The 12,273-nt window shown below is 43.2% G+C and overlaps 1 protein-coding gene across 2 annotated transcripts in view; it reads left to right on the plus strand.

Annotated features, from left to right (window-relative positions):
* si:dkey-91m11.5 (PH_BCR_vertebrate and RhoGAP_Bcr domain-containing protein) overlaps positions 1-12,273 on the plus strand; it is a 422,142-nt gene that overhangs the window by 388,521 nt on the left and 21,348 nt on the right. For both annotated transcript variants that reach the window (XM_048611239.1, XM_048611240.1), the window contains 2 exons: positions 3,307-3,446; positions 7,137-7,271. In XM_048611239.1, the coding sequence (XP_048467196.1) occupies positions 3,307-3,446; positions 7,137-7,271 (275 nt within the window). The remainder of the gene's footprint in view (positions 1-3,306; positions 3,447-7,136; positions 7,272-12,273) is intronic.

Genomic DNA, 12,273 nt, shown 5'->3' on the forward strand with positions numbered 1-12,273 from the left:
ATAGGGAGCCTGTGGAATTCTCTGCAACAGAAAGCAGTTGAAAGTAAACATTGATTTTTTTTCGAGGAGTTAGATATAGCCTTTAGGGCTGAAGGGATCTAGGGTATGGGGAGGAAGTGGGAACAAGAGTATGAGTTGAATGATCAGCCATGATCATATTGAATGGTGGAGCAGGCTTACTTATGCTCCTATTTTCTGTGTTTAGTGTGCAAGAATCTGCCAACGCAATAAAGCTGATGAGCATGCTCTCCATTGCCAGGGTATGCTGCAACCTTATAAGAACCTTGGAATAGAGATTTTTGTCCCGCCACTTGATGTTGCAGATAAATCTTCAGCAGCAACGGTGGAATGCTTCCTGTTGCTGTATATATTATGCTGCCTCATATGCCTCACACCCTTAGAAAATGGGTTTGAGAACCACTACCTCTTGGACTTTGAACTATTTAAATCCTCCAATCTAAATATTGGAATGCTGAATAATCCTGTCCTTGTTATCATTTTAGGCAGTTTCTGAGGACTGAAACTGACTTGCTTCAACTCTAGTTCAATGAGTTATAAGGTGACCATTAAGTTCAATGCACAATCTGCAGCAATGATAGTGCTTAGTGGGTTGAATAGATGAACTGTTCGGAAGTTTGTGCACCTTCCCCAATACTTTTGCATGGTCACAATTAAGTCTATCAATGTGTTCAGTGCTTTCCCAAATGGACCTTCCCCATTTTGGTTAGTCGCAAACCATGTATTCCTATGAGTCAGTGGGATGTTTGTCAGCTGAAAGCAATGGCAGGATCTGGGGTGCCAGGGTGGGTAAAAGACATGGAAGGAAATGGTCAGGCTGTAAAATTATTGAACTCGATATTAGTCCTGAGACTGCAAGGTCCACACGTGAAAAATAAGATGCAATTCCTCCAGCTTGCACTGGGCCTCACTGGAGCACTGTAGCAAGCCCAAGACAGAAATATTAGCATGAGAACTTGGTGGTGTATTGGAGTGGTCTGCAACAAGAAGCTCAGGGTCATTTTTACAAACAGAACATTAGGTGTTCCACAAAGTAATCAACCTGTCTGCATTTTGTCTCCCCAGTGTAGAGGAGACAACATTGTGAGCAGCTACTACAGTAGACTAGATTGAGTAAAGTACAGGTAAATCATTGCTTCACCTGGAAGTGTGTCTGGGGCCTTGGACAGTGAAGAGGGAGGAGGTAAACGGGCAAGTGTTGCACCTTCTGCGATTGTATGGATAGGTGCAATGGGGTGTCAGGAGTGGTGGGGGAGTGGACCAGGGTGTTCTGGGAGAGCGGTCCCTTTGAAATGCTAACAAAGGAGGGGAGGGGAATCTGTGTCTAGTGGTGGCATCCTGTTGGAGGTGGCGGAAATGGCAGCTAATGATTCTTTAAATTTGGAGGTTGGTGGAGTGGAAAACGAGGTCCAGGGAAACCCTGTTGTTGTTGTGGGAAGGAAGAGAAAGAGTGAGAGCAGACGTGCAGGAAATGGGTTGGACGTGGCTAAGGGCCCTGTAACCACAGTGCCAGGGAATCCTTGGTTGCTTTTGAAGGGTAGTCCTATTTGCAGTTTGTGAAGTGGTCTTTAACCGATTTAACCAACAGAATATTGGTACATAATAATTCATTAGCTGTCAACTGCACAAAAAAATCATTGGTAATTGTAAATTGTAAATGAATTGTTCCATGTCATTGGTGATGTCAGCTTGATTCATTCACTTGCACTTTTGATCAATTCAATTTTTTGTTGGTATTAGTTGAGGGATAAATATTGCCAGGGCTCCAGGAGAATTAAGTAAGTCTTTAGAACATGTTAAGAATGACAGGAGAAGTGATGTGTGACAGTTGCAGCATGTGGGAGTTCCTGGATGCCAGTTTAGTTCAGAGCCAATGTGTCAACAGCTTTGGTTCAGAATTTGAGATGGAGGCTACAATACAGACATTGTGATGTATCAGGGAAGGGGAATGTTACCTGGATTCTTTGTACTGGGAGGCAGTTACACCCCTTAAGGTTGGGTCATCAGATTTGGAGAGAGTGACTGTGAGTGAAACAGTGAGAACAGGAGCACAGGAACCTTAGACTTCATAATTGTCCAAAAAGTTTGCATTTTTTTCAGCTTGCCTAGATGAGAGAGAGAGCTGCAGGCTGGGTGACCATGGCACGGTAGTATAGGGAACCATTCAAGAATGGGCAATAAAGAGGAATTTAGTAATAGGAGGGGAGAGTACAATGGTGGGGGGGGGGGGGTATGGGGGGGGGGGGGGGGGGGGGGTGGTGGGGAGGGGAGGAAGCTGATACATTTTTGTAGCAGAGAGCACAAGCCCAAATAGCTATGGTGCTTACCTGGTGCCACAGTTCGGGACATCAGCTCAGGGCTGCTAAGTAATTTGCAACGGGAGGGGGAGGATCCTGTCATTGTGGTCATGTAGGTACTAACAATATAGGCAGGACAAAAAGGGAGGCTCTACCTATCAGTTTCAGGATATAGGTATCCTTATTAAATAAGAAGCAGAACCTCAAAGGTCTGAATGTTTTTCTGTTCAAATGGGCATAGGGTAAAACAAATTTGAGAAATTGATGGATGGCTCAAAGACTGGTGTGGGAGAATTGAGTTCCAAATTATGGGACATTGGCCTCAGCATAGGGGAAAATGGATCTGTATCAATGGGGCGATCTTCAACTGAACTGTGCTGCAACCGGGGTTATAGCCAACTACATAACTAGGGATTAGAGAGGGCTTTAAACCAAAAATTGGGGCAACCGAACAATTTTGGGAAGTTGCGGGAAATCAATGAGTAGAATGAAATCCAAAGAGCAAATTATTAACTCAGGAAATAAACAGACTGTGACAGGAAGGGATATGGAGGTCAAATCAGAAGAGTTAACTAACAAACAAGACCAGAATTTATAAAGAGAGTAATAGGATAAAACCAAAGGCTGTATATCTGAATGCATGTAATATTCAAATCACAGCAAACAAGAGCACAGATAGAAATACAGAAGTAAAATCTAGTAGCTAGTATAGAGACATGGCTACAGGATGATATGGATTAGCATCTAAATATTGAACACCTAGGCTAAGCAGATCATCTAACCTTCCCTTAATTACCCAGAAGTTTTGAGGAACAATGGTGTGTGATGCAGAAAGTATGAGAGAGAAGAACTTCAGAAAAATATATATTTTAGGTGCTTTTTCTGAAAATTACATAAAAACAGCTCTTGTATCAGAAAAGCTCTCAGGTATGTGTTACGGGTCTAAGAACTGAACTGTTCAGCTTTAGGCACTTTCCTTTTCCTTTTCCAGGCGGGAAAGATCAAAGGTGCCTTACATAGTGCGACAATGTGTGGAAGAGATTGAGAGACGTGGAATGGAGGAGATTGGAATTTATCGAGTTTCAGGAGTTGCAACAGACATTCAGGCCCTTAAAGCTGCTTTTGATGTCAGTAAGTATCTTGGTGTTGTATGTAATACATGGTCCTTAAAGTCAGGAAAGGATGGATTTCAAATTAAATCAGAAAAAAAAACCTTTAATAAATAAAGAAAAACAATTGGATTTATGTTGCTGTGTAGGAATATAGGGATAGGAATAGGCCATTCAGCCCCTCAAGCCTGTTCATTCAGTGAGATTGTGGCTGATTTGTGGCCTAACTCCATATACCTGCCATTGGCCCATGTCCATTAATAACTTTGCTTAACAAAAAAAAACTACTCTCAGATTTAAAATTAACAACTCTTTCAGCAGCCCCTGCCAATTTTTGGAAGGGAGTTCCAAGCATCTACCACCCTTTGTATGTAGAAGTGCTTCCTAACTTCTCTCCTCAATGATCTAGGCCTAATTCTCAGACTATGCCCTCTAGTTTTAGAATCCCCAATCAGGGGAAACAGTTTATCTTTATCAACCCTCTCTTCCTATTAACAACTTGAAGCCTTTGATCAGATCACCCCTTAACCTTCTAATTTTTAGAGAAAACGGGCCTAATTTTAATATTCTCTTCTCATAACTTAAGCCCCGAAGCCCAGGTATCATTCTTGTAAGCCAAAAACAAAGAATTGTGGGTGCTGGAAATCTGACACAAAAATAGAAATTGCTGAAGAAATTCAGTAGGTCTGTCAGCATGTGTGGAGAAAAAGTAGTTTCTCCAGCAGTTTCTGTTTTGTATCATTCTTGTAAACCTATGGTACACTCCTTCCAAGGACAATATATTCTTCCTAAGGTGTGGTACCCAGATCTGCTCACAGTACTCCAAGTGGAGTCTAAATAGGGTTTTGTATAACTGCTGCATCTTTTCATGACATTTCAACAATCTACTCACCCGAACCCGAAGTCTCTTTAGACATCCACTGTTGTTTAACTTCATACACCTGGAAAATACCCTATCCTTTTTTTAGTACAAAATGGATAATCTCACACTTGCTTACATTGAACTCTATCTGCCACATCGATATCCCTTGGTAATTTGTACCGCATTACTTTGTGCCATCATCAAGAGTGGATATATGACTTTCTATGCCATTTTATATAAATAAATAATGTGAATAATTGAGGCCCTAACGTAGATCTTTGCAGGACACCACTGGTCACATCCTGCCAATTTGAGTACGTACTCATTATTCCTACTTTCTGTCACCTGCCACTCAATCAATTTCCCAGACTTATTAATAATTTGCCCTCAATTATATGGGCTTCTAACAGTAATGTTAATGTGGGACTTTATCAAATGCCTTCTGCTAGTCCAAATAAAAAACATCCATAGGCCTTCCTCTGTCGACTGTCTTAGTCACCTCCTCAAAATATTGAGTGTTGTTTGTCAGGCATATCCTACCAGTGAAAATCTTTAAGGTGTTCGTCCATACCTCATCCATAATGCCTGACTCCAGCAATTACTCCATCGCAGATATTAGGCTAACTGGCTTGTAATTCCCTTGTTCTCCTTTTTCACCCTTCTTCTAGAAGTTAGAGTTAGTTAGAACTCCTACAGTGTGAAACAGGCACTTCAGCCCAACAAGTCCACACTGACCCTCAGAGCATCCCACCCAGACCCATCCCCCTATAACCCACCTAATCTACACATCTCCATTCACTAAGGGCAATTTAGTGTGCCAATCCACCTAACCTGCACATCTTTGGACTCTGGGAGGAAACCAGAGGACCTGGAGGAAACCCACGCAGACACAGGGAGAACATGCAAACGCCACACAGTTGCCCGAGGTTGGAATTGAACCCGGGTCCCTGGCGCTGTGAGGCAGCAGTACTAACCACTGAGCCACCGTGCTGCCCCAAACTGGGAGCCTGTTATCTGTGACCAACACTTCGGGAGTCCTTGTAATGTAGAAGATGCATGTAGTTTTTCTGTCATCATCCCTGTGTTTGACAATTGAACTCTGTGCACATCCAGCCACTTTGAGTGGGCATCCACAATGACTAAGGACATTGAGACCATGATAGAACCTGCATAGTTCACGTGTAACTAAGCCCAGGGTTAACTGGACAACTCTGGGGCAACTGGTGGTAATTTTTGTCCTTGTTGGCACTCTGGGCTCTGCCCTACCAGCACGGCTATGTCTGCATCCAATCATGGCCACCAGATATACGTTTTCACCAGCATCTTCATTTTGGAAACCCCTGGAGGAGTTCAGCCTGTATCTGGCAGTGACCTTTGGCCAGGACAATCACTCTTGCTCCCCATAATAAAATGCCATTCTGTACTGTGATCTGATCTCTTCAGATCCAAAAAGGTTTCATTTCTGGTTGTGACAGCCCTTTGGTTTCCCCCATCACCACCAGCTGTTTCAGTTTTGACACAGCCGGATCTTTCTGCGTCCAGAGACTGGTATTATCAGCTGTGACTGGAAATATGTCCAGAAAATTTAAAACCATTACAGACTCTTTCAGTGGTGGCACCACCAGTGATATCTGCCAGTGGGAGGCAGCTCAATGCATCTGCATTTGCTATTTGGCCTCCCCGATGGTGTTCCAACTTGTAACTATATGTATTTAGTATTAGAGCTCACCGCTGAATTTGGCCTGAAACTATGAGCAACACTTCCTGGTCCTCTTTAAGTTGATCTAGCAGGAGTTTGTGGTCGGTTAATATTAGAAATTTATGTCCGTAAAGGTATGGATAGAACTTCCTGATTCCAAATATGACCGCCAAACCTTTCTTTATCTGGACGTATTTACGCTTTGCATTAACCGAAGTCCTGGGTGCATATGCTGTTGGGTGTTCCTCTTCATTGGGCCACCTATGAGCTAATACTGTCCCAATGCCGTACAGGGAGGCATCGTATGTCATACCAGATCTTGCTGGAAATCATAGCACGCTACCACCTTCGAGGATGATAGCTGTTTCTTCACATCCCTGAAAGCTATGGCATGGCTGCATACCGTTTCCAAGGCTGACCTTTTTTAAAGAGTTGAGGCAAAAGTGCCAGTTTGGAGGCCAGGTTGTGTATGAACTTTCCGTAATAATTCACTAGCCCAAGGAAAGACCTAAGCTCCGGTATAGACCTTGGAACCGGGGCACCTTTGATCAGCCTTGCTTTTATCCTCCAATGGTGTAACCCAGTCTTGTCGACTCTATGATCCAAGTAGGTCACTTGGGGTACCTGGAACTCACATTTTTCCCTTCTAAGGCATACATCTGCCTGGGAGAAACATCTAAGGACTATGTCCAAGTTCTCTAAGTGCTCCATATTGGTCTTCCCTGTTATTAATATGTCATCTAGACAAATGACAGCCTGGGGTGGACCTTGTAAAATGTTCTCCATTGTCCACTGAAAAATTGCACAGTCTGCTAATACCTAAATGGTAGCCTCATGTATTGGTATGAACCCTTATGGTATTAATTGTAGCATATTTTTGGGAATCCTCATCTAACTGCAATCACAAGTATGCATGGTTCATGTCCAGCTTTGCGACAGATTGGGTTACAGAAATGCATGTCTGATCCTGTCAATGGGATCTCCTATAATCACTGCATATGTTTGCATCCGTGTTCACTTCATTTATTTAGATGATTTATCTATGTTCAGTTCATGTATTCATGTTCAAATTATTTATCCATGTACACTTTCTTTGTCCATGTTTCAGTTCACTTATCTGTGCATACTTGAAAATATATTTCCTGTTACAGATAATAAAGATGTCTCTGTGATGATGAGCGAAATGGATGTTAATGCCATTGCGGGAACCTTGAAACTCTATTTCCGTGAGTTGCCTGAACCACTTTTCACAGATGAGTTATACCCTAATTTTGCTGAAGGAATTGGTAAGTCACAGTCAGGATTTTTCCCTCTTGTCTTGGAAAGACTGATTTTATTTTTAATATATTGTTGATCTTATTGGCTTTGCACTAGAAATTAATCTGTGTTCCTTCTTTCCCTCTGCTAAATTATATTTGAATGTTCTGTGCATCTTATCCTGCCTGAGCGGAAGATCGCACAACCTGATCCCTGAAAACAACTCAGGTCATTTGAGAACTGACCAACATCTATTAGCATAGCTCCCTTTCACAATTCTATGTCATCCTGATCCTCATACATGCCTCACAATAACACTCTCCCAGTCATGTAAGAAGAGAGACTGAATAAGTGAGGACTATGTTCACTGAAGTTCAGAACAATGAGGGATGACTGCATAGAGATGTATTAAATTCTAACAGGACTGAACACAGTAAATGCAGAAAGATGTTCCCAATGATCAGAGAGTCCAGAACCAGGGGATTACGATTTAACGGTGCAGGCTAAGCCATTTAGGACTGAGATGAGAAGAAATTTCTTCATCCAGAGTGTGATGAGCCTGTGGAATTCTCTGCCACAAAAAGCAGTTGAGACCAAAACATTGAATGTTTTCAAAGAGTTAGGTATAAGTCTTAAGGCTAGAGGAATCAAAGAGTATGGGGAGAAAGCAGGATACTGGGTTGGATGATCAGTCATTCCAAATTCTGGAAAATTTAAAAACTACAGGAAATTCTGGAAATATTCTGCAGAATTGCACATTTGCACTGTTGTACAGCAGGGAGAGTCGCAATGATATGAAACTGTATAGTCCCCATCACAAACATTTCTGTGGCCACGAGAGAGACTCCAGAATAGTGTTTTGCCTCCCTGGTGCTAGGGTAAAGGATGTTTCTGAGCAGGCACAGGATATACTGAAAGGGGAGGATGAGCAGCCAGTGATTGTGGTCCATAATATACTAACAACATAGGCAGAGAGAGAGATGAGGTTCTACAAAGGAAATGTAAGGAGTTAGATATAAAGTTGCAAAGTAGGACCTCAAGGGTTGTAATCTCAGGATTACTCCCTGTCCCACATGCTAGTGAGGCCAGAAATAGCAAGATAATACAGATTAACGTGTGGCTAAACAGCTGGCTTAAGAGATATCTAGATCACTCAAATCTAATCTGGGGCTTGTGGGACCTGTACAAAATGGGTGGATTGCGTCTAAACAGGAAAGGCACGGATATCCTTGCAACGATGTTTGCTAGTGCCACTCGGGAGTGTTTAAACTAGTGTGGAAGGGGGTTGGGAAACGAAACAGTAGTTCAGCGTGTGGAGTGATTGAGGAGAAGATTGACATTAAGTCAAGCAAGTCTACTAGGAAGAACAGGAAGGGCAAGGGTAACAAACATGCTGGGACTAGCAATCTGAAGTGTATTTACTTTAATACAAAGTAACAAGTAAATAACAAGTAAAACACATGAACTTAGAGCTTGAATTAGAATATGGGACTACGATATGATAGTCATTACAAAAACTTAGTTGAGAGAAGTAGAGGACTGGAAGCTCAGCATTCTAGGCTTTACGTCTTTCAGGTGAGATAGAGAGGGGTGTAAAAGAGGTGGGGAATTTGCAGTACTTATTAAGGAGAATGTCACAGCTACACTGAGAGAGGGCATCTTGGAGGGCTGATCCAGTGAGGCCGTATGGGTAGAACTTTAGAATACGAAAGGTGCAATCACTATGATGGGGTATACCTTAGGCATCCCAATAGCAGCAGAAGACAGAGCAACAGCAGATCAGGGAAAGATGTAAAAACAGCAGTGTTGTTGTAGTGGGCGATTTTAACTTGCCCAATATTGACTAGGACTCCCTTAGTGTCAGAGGCTTATATCGGGCAGAATTTGTTAAGTGCATCCAGGAGGGCTCCTCGAAAAAGTATGTAGATAGTCTAACTAGGGAAGGAGCCATACTAAATCTTGTACTGGAGAATAAGCCTGACCAGGTGACTGAAGTTTCAGTGGGGGATCATTTTGGGAACAATGATCATAAGTCTTTAAGTTTTAAGATAGTTATGGATAAGGATAAGACTGGTCCTCAGATGAAAGTGCTAAACTGGGGGAAGGCTAATTACAACAGTATTAGGTAGGAACTGGAGAAATTAGATTAGAAGTGGCTGTTTGAGGGTAAATCCACATCTTTGAATATTTGATGTATTTATTTTCACGTGTATTTTGTTACAAAATACAAACCAAAATATAGAATATAAAGGCAAAAAGAAGGAACAAAGAAAAAGTGTTAACTTTACACTTCTTGTTAAGTGCTCCACCATGGGCCTTGGGCCTGGCGGCTAGGCACAAGACCCCTTCGCAGTGCTGCCGCCGCTGGAATGAAAATCACCAATTTTCGGCGACATCTCGCCTCTATCGACGCCCTTGCCACTATGACTCCTCACTGGACCTCACCAATTCAGATGCCACTAATGCTGCCAGCAGCTCAAATTCTACTCCACCACTGCCATGAGTCCACTTTGAGCCCACCCCTCTGATAAGCCGCTGCTGATGCTGCCGGGTCTCGTACTGGAGCCAAACTCGCCTTCGCCTCCATTAATGTGCGCTAGATGCAGACAGGGAACCCAAACTCACCTCTGCCACAGCAGCCATGATTTGTCCGCCTCATCAATGCAGAAGCTGCCAGGAATCCAAACTCACCTTTGTCACCACCTACATCCATGCTGCTGGGCCCATTCAAGTCTGCGCTAGGATCACTTGTCACCATTGATGCCGTTGCTGCAACCGAGCTCTTCAACAAGAGGTAATTAAAATAGAAGATTAAAAAAAGGGAAAAGAAAAAAACGAAAAGAAAAGCATACTGAGGGGACAAGCCCCAGGCTCAGAAGTGCTACTTCACCGCCATTTTACCTGAAAATCTGGATATGTGGGAATCTTTTAAAGGCCAGTTGATCTGAGTTCAGGACCAGCATGTTCCTGTGAGGATGAAAGATAAGGATGGCAAGATTCAGGAACCTTGGATGATAAGAGATATTGAAAGATTAGTTAAAAATGAAAAGGAAGCATATGTAGGGTTTAGGAAACTGAAATCAAACAAGGCCTTTAAGGAATACAAAGGAAGCAGAAAAGAACTGCAACAAGAAATGTTTTTGGGAAATAGATTAAATGAGAGTCTCAAGGCACTTCATACATCTATTAGGGGAAAGAGCAGGTCCACTCAAAGACAAAGGGGGAGATTATACACGGAGCCAGAGGAGGTGGGTAAGGTCCTTAATTAGTATTTTTTTTAATTCATTTATGGGATGTGAGCGTTGCTGGCTGGCCAGCATTTATTGCCTGTCTCTAGTTGCCTTTGAGGAGGTGGTGGTGGTGAGCTGCCTCTTTGAGCTGCAACCTACCTGCTATGGGTTGATCCACAATACCATTAGGAAGGGCATTCCAGGATTTTGACCCAGCGACTGTGAAGGAGTGGTGATATATTTCCAAATCATGATGGTGAGTGGAGGGGAACTTGAAGGTGGTGGTGTTCCTGTACATCCACTGCCCTTGTCCTTCTAGATGGAAGGGGTCATGGGTTTGGAAGGTCCTGTTTGAGGATCTTTGCTGAATTTCTACAGTGCATCTTGTAGATAGTAGACAATGCTGTTACTGAGCATCAGTGATGGAGGGAGTGGATGCTTGTGAATGTAGTGCAGTCAACTGGGCTGCTTTGTCCTGGATGGTGTCAAGCGTCTTGAGTATTCTTGGAGCTGCTGTCGTACAGGCAAGTGAGGAGTATTCTATCACACTCCTGACTTGTACCTTGTAGATGGTGGACAGACTTTGGAGAGTCAGGAGATGTGGTATTCGCTGCAGTATTCCAAGCCTCTGACCTGCTCTTGTAGCCACTGTGTTTATATGGTGAGTCCAGTTGAGTTTCTGGTCAATGATAACCCCCAGGATATTGACAATGGGAGATTCACTGATGGTAACACCATTGAATGTCAAGGAATGGAGGTTTGATGGTCATAGCCTGGCATTTGTGTGGTGAGCATGTTACTTGCCACTTGTCAGCCCAAGCCTGGATATTGTCCAGATTTTGTTGCACTTGGACGTGGACTGCTTCAGTACCTGAGGAGTCACGAATGGTGCTGAACATTGTGCAATCATCGGCAAACATCCCCATTTCTGACTTAATGATGGAGCGAAGGTCGTTGATGAAGCAACTGAAGATAGTTGGGCCTAGGACACAACCTTAGGAACTCCTGCAGAGATGTCCTGGGGCTGAGATGACTGACCGCCAACAACCACAACCATTTTTCTATGTGTCAGGTATGACTGTAACCACGAGAGAGTATCCCACCGGCTTCCCACTGATTCCAGTTTTGCCACATAACTTTGATGCCACATTTGGCGGAATGTAGCCTTGATGACAAGGGCTGTCTCTCTTACCTCACCTCCAGAATTCCAGTCTTTTGTCCATGTTTGAACCAAGGCTGTATTGAAGTCTGGAACTGTATGGTCCTGGCAGAAGCCAAACCAGGTTATTGCTGAGCAGGTGCTGCTTGATAGCACTATTGATGACACCATCCATCACTTTACTGATGATCAAAAGTAGACTGATGTAGATGTAATTGGCCGTGTTGGATTTGTCCTGCACTGTATGTATCGGACATCCTTGGGCAGTTTTTCACATTGTTGGTTAGATGCCAGTGTTGTACCTGTATTGGACCAGCTTGGCTAGGGAAGCAGCAAGTTCTGGAGCACTTTGCATCAGTATTCACCAACGTGAAAGACACGGATGATGGTGAGATTAGGGAGGGGTATGTCAATATTAAGGAGGAGGTGTTGGGTGTCTTGAAAAGTATTAAAGTAGATAAGTCCCAGGGGCTAATGGCATCTATCTCAGGATACTGAAGGAGGCAAGGGAGGAGATTGCTGGGACCTTGACAGAGATCTTTGTATCCTCTTTACCCACAGGTGAGGTCCCAGAAGACTGGAGAATAGCTAAGGTTGTTCCTTTGTTTAAGAAGGGCAACAGGGATCATCCATGAAGTTATA

The sequence above is a fragment of the Rhincodon typus genome, chromosome 24 (assembly GCF_021869965.1).
Source record: "Rhincodon typus isolate 14 chromosome 24, sRhiTyp1.1, whole genome shotgun sequence".
Taxonomy (NCBI): Eukaryota; Metazoa; Chordata; class Chondrichthyes; order Orectolobiformes; family Rhincodontidae; genus Rhincodon; species Rhincodon typus.